Source organism: Leptinotarsa decemlineata, unplaced genomic scaffold, assembly GCF_025532065.1.
Source record: "Leptinotarsa decemlineata unplaced genomic scaffold, Ldec_3_MD MMD2_tig00000026_RagTag_RagTag, whole genome shotgun sequence".
In the NCBI taxonomy this organism is placed as follows: Eukaryota; Metazoa; Arthropoda; class Insecta; order Coleoptera; family Chrysomelidae; genus Leptinotarsa; species Leptinotarsa decemlineata.
The window spans coordinates 5,467,326-5,481,814 of NW_027412539.1; the positions used below are offsets into that span (position 1 = coordinate 5,467,326).

The 14,489-nt window shown below is 34.3% G+C and overlaps 1 protein-coding gene across 2 annotated transcripts in view; it reads left to right on the forward strand.

The window, feature by feature from the left end:
* The first annotated feature begins 4,244 nt into the window (after positions 1 to 4,244).
* The window catches only part of LOC111503545 (nose resistant to fluoxetine protein 6), a 42,632-nt gene continuing 32,387 nt past the window's right edge, over positions 4,245 to 14,489 (forward strand). For both annotated transcript variants that reach the window (XM_023157886.2, XM_074171651.1), the window contains exons 1-2: positions 4,245 to 4,497; positions 7,233 to 7,429. In XM_023157886.2, coding sequence (XP_023013654.2) covers positions 4,308 to 4,497; positions 7,233 to 7,429 — 387 coding nt within the window. In that variant the 5' untranslated portion in view covers positions 4,245 to 4,307. The remainder of the gene's footprint in view (positions 4,498 to 7,232; positions 7,430 to 14,489) is intronic.

The following is a 14,489-nucleotide window of genomic DNA, read 5'->3' on the forward strand; positions in this document are numbered from 1 at the left end:
AGGGGTGCGCAAAAGTCCGGAATAAAATTTATATCTTTTTAACCAGTATTTTAGGAAAAAAACGCTGAAATACGTCAGTTGATTTCACGTTGTACGCTTGTTCGCATTTTTTGGCAATGGAATGAAAAATTTTTTTCAACCCCTTAGCTGCAACCCTCCCCAACTTTTTTTTTCAAATACAAACCTATGTCGTGTATGGGCTCATTGAAAAGCTCGTACAAAATGGAATCTGACCATACCCTTCATTTTTTTTACTCATGCGGTTACCACGAAATGAGAAGAAACTCTTTTAAAACCAAAAAAGTTAGAAATACCTACTTAGTGCTATCTACGGGGGAATTAACGTTGCAAAAAACAAATGAGTGGTGATGATGTACATTGCTCAACAATTGCTAAGAATCACCAGTACCTACTTTCTAAAAGTTAACAAATTTTAAGAACAGACCAACCGGGCCAGGCACCACAACACATTTTATTGATTTATGTATGAAACTGATAACGTAATGTAGCATCAACATTCCGTGGATTTTATTTTTTCACCAAAAACTTACACATAAAATTAGTTCCATCCCAAGCAATTGTTGACCAGTGTACCTCAAAAAAAAAGATTGTTGCATTTTTTGTACCAAAATGAATGCCCTGATAAGAACTATTGTCTTGACTCAGTTTTAAAATTGTGGCATTTCTGGGTGAAATTGAAAATATGTATGTTTAGTCTATTAATTGGGTACCTTCAAAGTGAAGACCACTCACCATACAAACTAATCGGCTTCGTTAAGAAGCTGGGTTTATTTGGCCGAGTGTGAATAGGTGTGAGCCACAATAAACCCTTATGGGTTGTGGTGGAGGGTCGAATAGACCCACTCACTTTAGACCCACCTACCTATCTACCTTCAAAGTGTTCACAGTGTTCTTTTTCAATTTGCCAAACAAAAATGGTATTGTCAGAGAGGCAGCGTATCGAAGTCTTGTTATTGTTGGGATGTGGGGATAGAATGCGGAGTCAAAGTGAGGTGTGTACTTCATTCAATGCAAAATATACGAAAAATCACATTTCCCAGGCTACTGTGAGTGAGACCTTACACAAATTTGAAGAACATGGTACGGTGAAGGACTTGCCCAGAAGTGACCGGCCACATGTTTTAGACGAAGATGGAAAATTTAACATTGTCGTATCTCTGCAGGAAGATCCACATTTGTCAACGGTTTCATTAGCCTAAAACAATCCTGCGTCGAGACGTACGATTGGGAGGTTTTTGACAACAGAAAAATACCACCCATATAAGGTATGTCTTGTCCAAGAACTCTTGGAAGATGACTATGACAGGCGTTTGCAATTTTGTGAGGAAATAATCAGGCGATGTGACGAGAATAATGGGTTTCCACTCAACATACTCTTTTTGGACGAAGCTACTTTTTATTTACATGGAGTAGTTAACTGGATATGCAAAGCTCGTACGCATCGTCCTCAGAAAGTAAATGTATGGGCAGGCATCATCAACAACAGAATATTGGGGTCATACTTTTTTCAGGAATACCTTACAGCTGCACGCTACTTAGACTTTTTACGCTTTGAAATGGTCCCTGCTTTAGCTGTTATGTTCCCCAATGAAGCAGATCCAGATATCCCCACTGAAACACTTTGGGTCCAACAGGACGGCGCTCCCCCACATTTTGGTATTGATGTCAGAGAATATCTCGATGACATATTTGCAGGACACTGGATTGGACGACGTGGTACAATTGAATGGCCGCCAAGATCCCCAGACTTAACGCCATTAGATTATTTCTATTGGGGATACACGAAAGACAAGGTTTATCAAAATAGGCCGGCTAATATTGAAGATCTAAAAAGCAGAATTGGAGTTGAATCACATAACATATCGGCTGAGGCCATTCGGATTTCCGAAGACGGGTTTTACCATCGCCTAAGTAGAGGGTGGAAGCCAATTTCAGTATCTGTTACGTTAATTCACCCGTAGATAGCACTAAGTTGGGTATTTGTAACTTTTCAAAAGAGTTTTTTCTCATTTCGTTGTAACACCAAAAAAATAAAGCTTATGGTCAGAATCCATTTTTTACGAGCTTTTCAATGAGCCCTTACACGACATAGGTTTGCATTTGAAAAAAAAAGTTGGGGAGTGTTGCAGCTAAGGGGTTGAAAAAAAAATCATTTCATTGCCAAAAAATGCATACGACGTGAAATCAACTGACGTGTTTCAGCGTTGTTTTTTACTAAAATACTGCTTGAAAAAATATTCATTTTATTCCGGACTTTTGCGCACTCCTGTATACGGAAATGATTGGGTCACACTTTGTATTAGTTCTGATCTTTTACTGCATGATGAAATATTCACCGTATGTTGATAAAATGAAAATGTTTGGTATCACATTTTTCACATGCATTTCTTAAATTTGATCTGCGTCTACATATGTAACATGAGGCTTCATTCAGCAGAGATTTAAAGAAATATGTCAAAGCAATACGTGGAAGTAAAATAAACTTTTTTCATTTGTTATAATTTTCTGTGAATCATGGCAAGGATCAATGTGATATATAAATAAATTTCTTCCTTCTGTCATTCACTTGTTACGTAATTCACTACTGACTCTTTTCAAATAGTTCTTGAATAGAAGAGGAAATCAGCCATGATATTTCATATAAATACTTCTCAACCATTCATACAGAAATTATCTGCTCTGACGGCGATGAACTTTTACGGAATATTCATCAAACCGAAATGAAAGCTAATTTGGTACTTGAATTTTATCTCTTTTTTTCGAAGGAGTAAGACAAAACGCAGAATTCCATTGAATATTTAATTATACCCAGAATTTTTCCCGGTAAATTCGGATGATGAGAATGAATATTCTATTGAAGCTTTTGTACTGAAATGAAAATATCGGGCAAAAATTTTATTTTTCAAATGATCGAGAAGAAGATTGTACTTCACTTGGAAGTTCGTTATCGAAAATAATAATGAAGATTTGTATAGTGTATTGAACTATACAAATATATATATATATATATATATATATATATATATATATATATATATATAAAGGTTAATGCAGTCAAGCTGCTGGAAAATAATTCCATGAAAATCAAAAAATGAATAGATTAGTACTCTTTGATCATTCCCATATTGATTTCAATTTAAGAGCCACCGGTATACAGCTGTTTCAGCCTATTGGGCATCGTCAGTACCGGGCAGGCGGTCCTCGATTGAAGACAAAATGAGAAAAAACCAAGAAAGTACTTGATAAAAATAGCTGCGTAAACGCAAGCGAAACATAAGTGGAACCACCTATTGGTGTGACACCCAAGTCAACTTGCCAAGTTTTTATGTCAGTGTTGGTGGTTTGACCAATCAACCGACAACTGCGGTAGCAGAAATTTGGGAAGCTAACCTGAAATATATATATATATATATATATATATATTCTATATCGGCCAAACCAAGAAAAAACTGATCCAAAAGTACAATGAGCACAAAAAGGCATACATAAATCCAACAGTATATAAATCAAACCTTGCAACACACGCCATACAACGTGTGGGTGGGACCTATACCTTTGGTATAGGTCCGTCACTTGGTGATCGAAACACGTGTCGAGATGTTAAAAATTACGATTTGGTGTTGGGAAAAAACTCCAGTAATATTCATTACTACACCGAAGGTTCCAAACAGTGCATTATAAGTTGAAATAATTTCAAAAGCAACCGAACTGAATCAATGAAAGTTTGCCCATATTCTTTTCGTACACTAATCTGCTGTTGTTATTCGAACCAAAAAACGCACGAAAGAAATTGAGGAATGTAGTAGTGATAAAAATGCCGTTGTTTCCGCATTTTCATTAACACCAAAAATATCGAGTTGATGTTCTTGCTTTTTTTATAACTATTCAAGTAAATACAACAAATCAGGTATCATTGGAAAGAGAATTTTGTGCTCTTTCAAATGATATATTACTCGACCCCACTTTCTATTAAAAATTTTTGGGTTGTTACTCACCCTCGCTAGGGGGTTGAAGGCAGAGGTAGAAAAATACATCGAAAATGTGTCCCCCTCAAAAGCAAAATTGACCTGTCCGAGCATTTTTGCGTTGAGTAACAAAAAAAGGAGAAAAGCAAGGTGCATACTTTTCGTTGGACCACTCGATATAAGAACAAACTTCCCCAAAAAAAGCATTTCTGTTTTTGCCTATCCATGAAAAACACAATCGTTTTTATTGTGTTGACATTTATGTAGTGGAAACCTTTTCAACTGATGTTCTGTCAGTAGAAAATAGGTGGAAGCAGCAGAATGAAAACTAGTATTCATTATATTGTGGTGCTGCTTTTACTACTTGTTGAGATTTATGGAAACATAATTCTTGAAACGGTTCAAAATGAGGACAAAAAAGCCAGTCTCACTGAAGAATGTCGATCTACATTAGAACTTTACTCGTACAACTGGAAGAATTCTTCCGAGGATGACTCATGGGCATTGAAAAGTAAGTATAAATATTTTGCACTTCTCTGACAAAGCCAGCAAACCGGTTTCAGAGTAAATACTCTGATCAGTACAGTATTGCTCTTACAGTCCTTGACAGATATTAATGATTTTTGGTGTCGTTTTTTGGGTCGTGTCGTGTTCTGGGTAGGATATGTTAATGATGACCCCAGCCACCTATTCACAATTTATCAGACATGTTACGTTACAGAACCATCCCAACTGCAGATAGAGTAATTGATAACATCTTAGATATTTGGGAAAGAGAGGTTTTGGCTTTCTACTTCTACATCTTCATGAAAAAATGTGGGAATCTTACAAAAACGAAGAAACATAGTTGATTTCAGAATAAACTCTCCACAAAGATGTATAGAGCATTCAAATAAGTTACTTTCAGACACAAACTGGAAGAAAACGATCTTTCGAAACACTATCTTTCTATAAATCTTTATATGAACATTGAACTTATGATGCAGTGTTTGGAACCTTTGGTGTAGTAATGAATATCACTGGAGTTTTTTCTCAACAACAAACCGTTATTTCAACACTTCGACACGTGTTTCGCTCACCAAGTGATCATCTTCTAGATAAAGGTATTCGTCCACCATCCTTATTCATAATATCATTATGTTTACTTATTTCTACACTTTCATAGGCATCTAGATGCCTGTTGTTGTTAACTTGTCTAATAAATCTTAAGGAACTGAAGTCTGTGGAATGGTTTTGTTGCAAAATATGATGGGCGACTGCTGGTCGAATGAACGAAATCTTGACTTTTACAAAGGACAAAAACCAAGATAAATATATCTGAGTTTCATACCACCAATACATGAAAAACTTTGGAAATATTTTCAAGGAACTAGGTATGAAGGTGGATTTTGCAAACAAGTCATACTTTACAGAGCCTTTTAGGAAGTCCAAAACACAAAACTCGAAATCAAATGTAAGGACTGCGATATTATGGACAGACAAAAAGATGTATCAAAATAAAATGTTAAGAAACAATTAGCACACTCAAAATATGGAAGACCTGAAAAATCAGCTGTCGCTCATTATATTTTGCAACAAAACCGTTCCATAGACTTGAGTTCATTAGGATTAGTTAGACAAGTTAACAACAACATGCATCTAGATGCCTATGAGAGTGTAGAAATAAGTAAACATACTTATATTATGAATAACGATGAATAACTAATAGTATACTATATAGCTTGTTGAAATAATATTTTATTTATTAGATTCACCATAAGGACACATTGTAATATTATTTTGAGACAAGTAGATAAGGCAAATTGTAGAATTAATTCAAGACACTCAAGACGAAGGTACTTAGAACAGATATCTATGGTATAAGTAAGGATAGCTTTGTAAGTATAATTAGTTTGATCTTCCTCTTGAAGATGATCACTTGGTGATCGAAACACTTGTCGAAATGTGAAAATAACGGTTTGGTGTCGGATACAATCGGTGTCGGATACGATATCCATGATACTAATTGAACCATTTTCACATTTTTTTTTAATTCTATACGCGTTTCGCTAATACCGTAGCTTCATCAGTAGTAATAATGAAGGTGCAGTGTTACCGAAACGCGTCTTGAATTGAAAAAATGTGAATATCATGGATATTCGCATTACTCATGATGCACTGTTTGGAACCTTTGGTGTAGTAATGAATATTACTGAAGTTTTTTCCCAACACCAAACCATTATTTCAACACCTCGATACGTGATTCGATCACCAAGTGATCATCTTCAAGAGAAACATCGAACTGGTTGATCTTGGTGTTCAAAACACGTATCGAAGTGTCAGAATAACGGTTTGGTGTTGGAAGAAAACCCCAGTAATATTGATATGCACGTTGTTTATTGTATAATTCAGTATTCATATGAAAGTAACTGTTTCGAAAGTTATTCAATGTTTATATAAAAGTAGTCGTTAGGAAGGGGTTTTTTCTTTCAGTTTTTGTCTGCTTCGATAAGTTTGTTTGGGGTTGAAACGGACCCCAATATGTCTTGGAACGAACATGTCGCTGGAATTGCAAAGGCTGCTTCAAGCTTAGGTCAGTTCTTCTTTGGAGTTTTGTTCTCATGTACGGAGCTCAGCCCCTAAGCATAACCTGAAGCTGCTGGATTCCATCCAAGAAAGAGTCACCCATCTAATTGGAGACGCGAACATCACTTGCAACTTCACTAGTCTGGAACATCGAAGAAAGTTTGGAGAATTGTCTCTCTCCTATTGATACTTCCAGGGGAAGTGTTCAAGTGACTTGACACATTTGATTTCACCAAGAGCGGTATATACCAGAAATACGCGACGGACTGTGGCTGCTCATCGTTTTGAGGTTCATTTTAGTTCACCTCGAACATCACTGTTTGAGAACTCTTCCATTTGGAGAACTGCGTTTATGTGGAATCAACTTTCTGAGAACGTTTTTTCAAATGGTTTCAATCTCCAGCAATTCAAATTCAATGAGAAATGCTTTTTTTGTACAGACACCGCGACTGAAGGAATTTCCCGTATTGTTTGTGTTCCGTCCTCAAAAAATACTTTTTTGCATAATATACACATTCACACATCCTTATAAACCGTTTACTTCCAACGAGTCGTTGATATACAATAAAGAGAGGGTTGAAGATAATATGTATCCTGGAGGAACACCAGTGTTGATGGTGAAAGTATCTGCTCATTTTGAAATTATTTTCATTCTTTCATATGTTACTGTATAATTTTCAGTGTGGGATTCAAGTACCAAGATTCCTGTGGGCCTTTTGTCGTATGATTCCAAAGAAATGGGAAACTTCATGGAATGTGTTGAGACAAAGTCGAAGTCGAATGAAATATTTGGCAAATATTGCCTTGGAAGTATTACAGCTACTAACATATCGTGTTGCAATGCAACAAATAATAATTCCCCTAGTTTTGAAGTACAGGTTGGTATTGAACATATTCCGGATTTTTCTTTCGTGTATTGATGAACATTCACAAAAAGCAAAATTGCACAATTAATTGACAGAAATAGAACTTTTGGTATATCACTACGTAGTTTAAAACGAAGTCGCTTCCCGCTGTCTGTCCTTATGTATGCTTGGATCTTTAAAACTACACAACAGATTTTGATGCGGATTTTTCAATAGATAGAGTAATTCATAGAGAAGGTTCATGTGTATATAAAATGGTTTTTAATGTAAATAAACACATTTTTTGCGCTTACATTGCAAACGCTGGCTGAACCCTACGAGATAGATCAAAAAATGTACTACAGTATACTTCGAAAAGGCCTACAAAAAAGTCCGCGATGGGATAACCCACAATAACTATTTTTTATCCTTAACATTCAACGAAGCAATTTCAAGAGATTCAGCATTAATCGTTATCCAATTAAGTGCATTTAATATAATCCTATATGGTACTCTGAAGGATGTTATTCAGATAAATAAATTACTGAAGATTCATAGTTGTGACATTTGTGTGAGCTATTCCAAAACAAATATCGAATTAAATAATGAATCTCTGTACTGTTATTTCAGAGCATTTCAAAATGGAACTCTTGACACATTCGGTAACGTAAGGATGCCCAAAAATGAATTTATTTATTTTATTTCCTCCTTGGAAGTGAACTTCCAAAGTAATTTTGAGAATCTTATTGAAGGAACAAATGTCATTGCAGGATTTGTATCATTGTTTGAACAATTCAATTATAACTATCTATGTGAAAATTTCCAAATATCTCACCTTTTGAAGTTACATAGTAGAGTAAGATTATTTTATACATCAAAATATATAAATAGGAATTCCAAATATTATAAAAATATTGTCAAAAAGAGAAGGAAGAATAAAATAATAATATGGAGACACGAATAAATGTTTTAAAATGAACAATTTGTATTTCTAGTATTTTCCTTATATAATAGTCACCAGCTACCCTGGAAACCTAGAAGAATCCTAAGTGGGTCAATTACATGATATTGACATTTCAGGAGGGTAAAAAACGTTCTGTGAACATATTACTAGAAAAGATTAAAAAGATTGGTGTAACAAAAGTAAGTTGATGTTTGGATAGAACTTATCTATGTATATATAAAAAATACATTTATTTTGAAAAAGTTCATTCTAAAATGCAAGGAGAACGTCAATTCTTATAATGAAGAACAATCAATTCAACTGAAAGGTTAATTAGTAATATATATAATCATATTTATTTTAAGAGGGGTAGATCAAGTTTATACCAAAAAGTTGATTGCTGGACAATTTCTCCTTCATATACCAGATGATTGTACCATTGTATTCCTACTGGTGATTTAAAAAAAATCATGTAACCAGATAGAATGTCTGCACAAGAATTATTATATCAATTGAATTTTGGTCCATTCCGTAAGGTATATCAAAATTATATGAGCATTATGGATATAAAAAGTTTGAGTACGAACCTGTCCAAAACCATTTCGCAAATCCTGCTCTTTTATAGTCACTTCCCAAAATGGCGTCTAAATACTTTTCCACATCAAAGGCGGTATGGCCAAGTGTCCATGCTGATTGTTACTTATGCTGTGGCCGCCCTTCGCCCTATAGCACTTCATGATCAGCAGCGATTGCACGCGTTTATATGTACAGGGTGAGTCAACAAGGATTCCTTCAGTCCATTGCTATCAGGGAAAACTATTTTTCGAATTAATAATGTTTTTTCTTAGTCATATCGATGAAGACTATCTTTAAAAATTATTTTCTCGCATACTGGGTAGTTCAGTCAAGCATGGCCAACCAAACTTATATTTTTTCAAATGGAACACCCAATATATGAATACGTCATTTGATTCCATATTTTTTCAGCTCTCTAAAAAAATTTTGTTTTCGAATTTCCATTGCGGAATTGCCAAGTTATTCCAGAAAAATCTATTTTGCAGACAATATTTTTTAATTCACCACCCGCATGTCTACAGTAATTAGATAGATTTTTTTAGAAATACTTAGTCAACATCACAATGATAATTTCGAGAATCTCAACTTTCGAAAACAATATATAGGATGTTCAGTGAAACCAGTCAAGTTTCATACATTTTCAATCAGACAATATGAAGTGTTCGAATGGAACACTTTATATTTTTTCATTTGTATGGAATTTCTCCACATTCCACTACATTTTTCATCTGAAGTGTACTATACGAAAAGCAGATATTTTACCCAGTTTTATTACTAGCTGTAACCACAAAAAATGCATTTATTTATGTGTACTCACTCAAATTTTTTTCAATATGAACAATAACGCCTAAATTTTTTATTGAATAGCTGAGTCCAAAAGATGTTCAAAATTGCGACCATTTTCTAAAACACATAATGTATCTTTTTTTTAAACGAACTATCTACACGTTCCAGCACATCATCTGGAATTTCCCTGGAAGCTCTAGCGATTCTTCGTTTCATCTCTACTATAGATGTATGACCTCATTGTACTTATACATGAGAACAAATTTGACATTGTGATGGTCTCTGAAACGTGGCTGACCGATCAGTTTGATTCTAACTTGATTCAAATTTATGGTTACAAGTTCATACGTGAGGATAGAAAAGGGAGAGTTGGAAATTTATCTTAGAAATGATTTGAAGTACAACAAAATAACTTTTGATTTTGTGGTTGAAGAATCTCTTGAATTCATCTTTATTGAAGTGAAACTTGGATGTAGGAGTTTGGTATTTTATAGGCCTCCAAATGCTAAATTTTTGAGCATGATTGATGACCTTGATAATATTTTATCCGCTGTTTATATCTCGTCAATAGTTAGAACTGAAAAAAGGACATATCTCAAGTCTGTCTGTTCTGAAAAAATACCACGCAAAACCTGGAATGCTCTTTCTAACCTCAATGTTCGTTCAAAAAAACAATATTCATTACCCAATCACCTCTCGAATCCCCATGAAATAAACAACTATTTTGCCCAATTCGTACAAAATGTTTCTAATAATTGTGATGAAAATATTGAATTTTATAGCAATAATTATTTAATCAGGCAAGATAACTTCTCATTTCGTTTCGCTACTGAAGAAGCTATTCATGAAATCCTGAATGATATTAAAAGTCAAGCTTCAGGGGTTGATAATAGTCCAATCAGAATGTTGAAACTTTGTAGCCCGTTTATAAATGAATATATTACACATATCATCAATTGTTGTTTTGAACGTTCATATTTTCCAGACTTGTGGAAAATGGCCATTGGGAAACTCATTCCCAAGAATATTGATCCAGCTAGTTATTCTGATCTCAGAATTATCAGTATACTTCCAACCATGAGTAAAATTTTTGAAAGAGTTATTCATTTACAAATTAATGAATATTTCAATACCAATAATCTGTTATCAACATCGCAATGTGGTTTTAGGCAAGGTTTTAGCACGGCTACAGCTCTTGCTACTGTTACACAAGACATTGTTGATGGATTTGATTAGGGAATGATTAGCACTCTGGTACTCTGGTAGATTTTTCGAAAGCATTCGATACCATCAATCATGAGCTGATTTGCATTAAACTCAAATATTATGGTTTTGATAGTGCTGCCTTATTTCTCATCTGGTCTCATTTACTTGTTCGTTCTCAAAAAGTTGTTGTTGATGGTCATCACTCCTTACCTCTTGATATTCTATCAGGAGTACCACAGGGTTCTATTTTGGGACCTTTCTTGTTCATCATTTATACTACTGACATTATCTCGCCCACCAAGAAATGTAAAATACAGGCGTATGCTGATGACATACAATTATATATGCACTTTAAAATCGATGAGTGTGCTGAGGCACAAAATCTCTTCAACACAACATTGATTTGATCAATGGGCTATCAAGTGAACATGATTTGGAAGTTAATCCTGATAAAACAATGATGATGCACTTTGGATCGCAGAAGAATCGTAAATTTGCAGAAAACAATTTCCGTTTAGAACTAGGTCATACTGTCCTGTCAATACAGCTAAAACCTTAGGGGTCATGCTTGACACTGATCTTAGATTCACTAGTCATGTTGAAAATTTAATGAAAAAAGCTTATATGTCATTGAAACTCTCATACTGTAATCGTTTTATTCTGAGCCAACCTCTAAAAAGAATGCTCTGTGATAGTTTGGTGCTAAGCCATTTCAACTACTGTGACTTCATATATGGGTCATACTTATATAATTCAGATAAAAAAAGAATACAAAAAGTGCAAAATTCTTGTTGCCGCCTAATTTATGAACTTCGTGAGTATGATTCAATTTCTGAAGCCTTTAAAAACTCCCGCTGGCTCAATATGAAAAACCGTATGATTCATCATTTGGGTTGTTTTGTCCGTAAATTGATTACCCTTCCCCATTCTCCTCTTTCAATACAAAAACTAATTCTGCGTGAAAATATTCACTCAAGAAACATTAGACATAAAAACAAATTAACTATGTCACAACATCGCACTGCACAGTTTCAGAGATCATTTCTTTTTGGTGCTGTAAAACTCTATAATTCATTGCCTGAGCAATTGAAGAGATCCAATATCAGGAAATTCAATTACAAATTTAAAAATTACATCTATGATAGTCAGTAATGTCAACTTTTGCTTTTTAGGCAACAGATCAATTGAATTAAATCATTTATCAACTATCTTCAGAAGGTAATCACAAATTATTATTTTTTTTACGGTTCTCATTTCGTACCATCACTGTTAATTGCTTTTATTTTTGTATGTTTGCTTGCATTATGGAGTGGTGCTTGTTGGTTGAGTTAGAGTAGCTTTGAACTAGACTTTGCCAAGGAGTACCAGAATCTCCTGTAACCTATTTTCATTTTCGAATATATCTTTGTATTGTTTTATTTTGTATTATCAATAAAGCCGATTTATTATTATTATTATATTGGAGGAGTTTCGTATACAATCCATTTGATATACCCTATAAAAAATTAATTTTGGTCAGATCAGGTGATCTGGCTGGCCACTTCACAGGCCCACCCCTACCTATACAGTTTTGATTGAAAGGAAAGTTGAGGTATTCCCGTACTTCAGTTTTAAAATGTGGTGGTGAATAACCGTCTCAGTGTAGCCACATTCTAAGTCTTGTTCCATATTGAACAATATCCAATAAATTGGCAAACTGATGCCGAAGAAATCTTACATATTTTCTTCCAGTGAGATGCCCAGACACGCTGATTGACAAAATCCTACTTCTCTGCTCTGTTCTCGGGAGCTCACATGAAGATTTCCAAGAAAGTGAAGAGCAATTTGAAATGTATTCTCTTCATTTGTTACAGGACAGACTTGTTCGAGCTTCTTGTGATTGACATTACCAGTTCTTTAAAATCTTGATTTTAGAACCTGAAATGCCCTTCCATCAGGTTGTTTTCTTTCGGGGAACTTCTCCGTAAATCCTAGATGCAAGGAGGCAGTTTTCGTCACTTTCCCCCAAAGCATAGACCATTTGCACCATATCTTTCAATTCATAAGTCATAATGGAAATAATTCAATCTACACGGGAAAGAAACTTCAACACATGGCGTTATTGACACATTCCGAGATTCATTTTTTGATGTCAGTCATAGATAACTGGGTTTTTAACTTCTCAAACATATTCAGATTTCTTTCTGGAATTGATTCACTGAACGAATTGTGAATAACCTCTCTTATCACAATGTTATTTAAATTTGTAAAAAAATACTATTGTAAATGATTATGTTATGTATGTGTATATGTATTTTTCTATGTTGCTAATAATAAAAGAAAAGAAAAAGCACAAAAATTACTTAAACTTGGTATAATATGTAAAATATCAGTTTTTTGTTTAGAATACCTTCAATAAAAATTCAGTGAAATGTTGAAACAGAAAAACAGGGTGTTCTATTTGAAGAAGTTGAATTTTGTCTATTTGAAAACGAATGAAACTTGATCGGTTTTACCGAGCACCCTATATATTGTTTTCGAAAGTTGAGATTCCAGAAATCATCATTGTGATGTTGATTAACTATTCCTAAAAAATACACTTAATTGCTGTAGACATGCGGGTGGTGAATTAAAAAAATATTGTCTGTAAAATAGGTTTCTCTGGAATAACTTGACAATGTCGCATTGGAAATTTGAGAAAAAAAATTCCTTTGAGAGCCTAAAAAATATGGAATCGAATGAGGTATTCATACACTTGATGTTCGATTGAAAAAATATAACTTTGGTTGGCAACGCTCGGCTACAAACAAAAGTAATCATTTCGAAAAATTGTTTCCTCTGATAGGAATGGCCGAGGGAATCTTGTTGACTCACCCTGTATATTTAGTATCAGCATTGCACCCGTGCGGAGCCGCGGCGGCACATTGGTATGGTAAAAAGTTTGTCCCTTAAATCCTACTAGGCAATAGTTTTCCAATGAAAAAATAATTTCATTTTGGAAATATCACTTTTGCATTAATTTTTTTTCAATTAAAATGAGCTAGTTGTCGTAATTATCTGGACTGGAAAATAAGTACTCGAAATTAATATGAATGATTAGGTTTTTTCAGATATTTGAACCTGAGTATCGATATTCATGTTTTATACGACACGTTTCAGCGTTCGAAAGCTGTGTCAACAAATGTCAGTGAATTTCCTCAACTTTCGCCTTGTGTTTTTAAATAAACGGATGAAATAAAATTCCGAACGAACTGAAAGAAATATATCTTGTTCACAAATATATTTCCTATAGTTGCAGACCTAATCCTGGTCCATCTAGAATCTAGATCGTTGAAGATAACACAAATCGATTATTTCTCAAGCTTGATGTGAAAAATGGGGTGTATCAGAATATGTACACATTTGAATCAGCCCAGCAAGTCCAACAACATTATTTGATCTCGTCCATCAGAACCAGAAACATGTTTTCTCTGCTTAAATGAGAGAAAAGGTGTATTATACTTTGAACATCCAACTTTATTAGAATTTTGAGTGAAACATTGAGTGACACAATTTCTAATACTGAAGCTGTATTATTGGCAAATTTTTTCCGTTTTATAAACA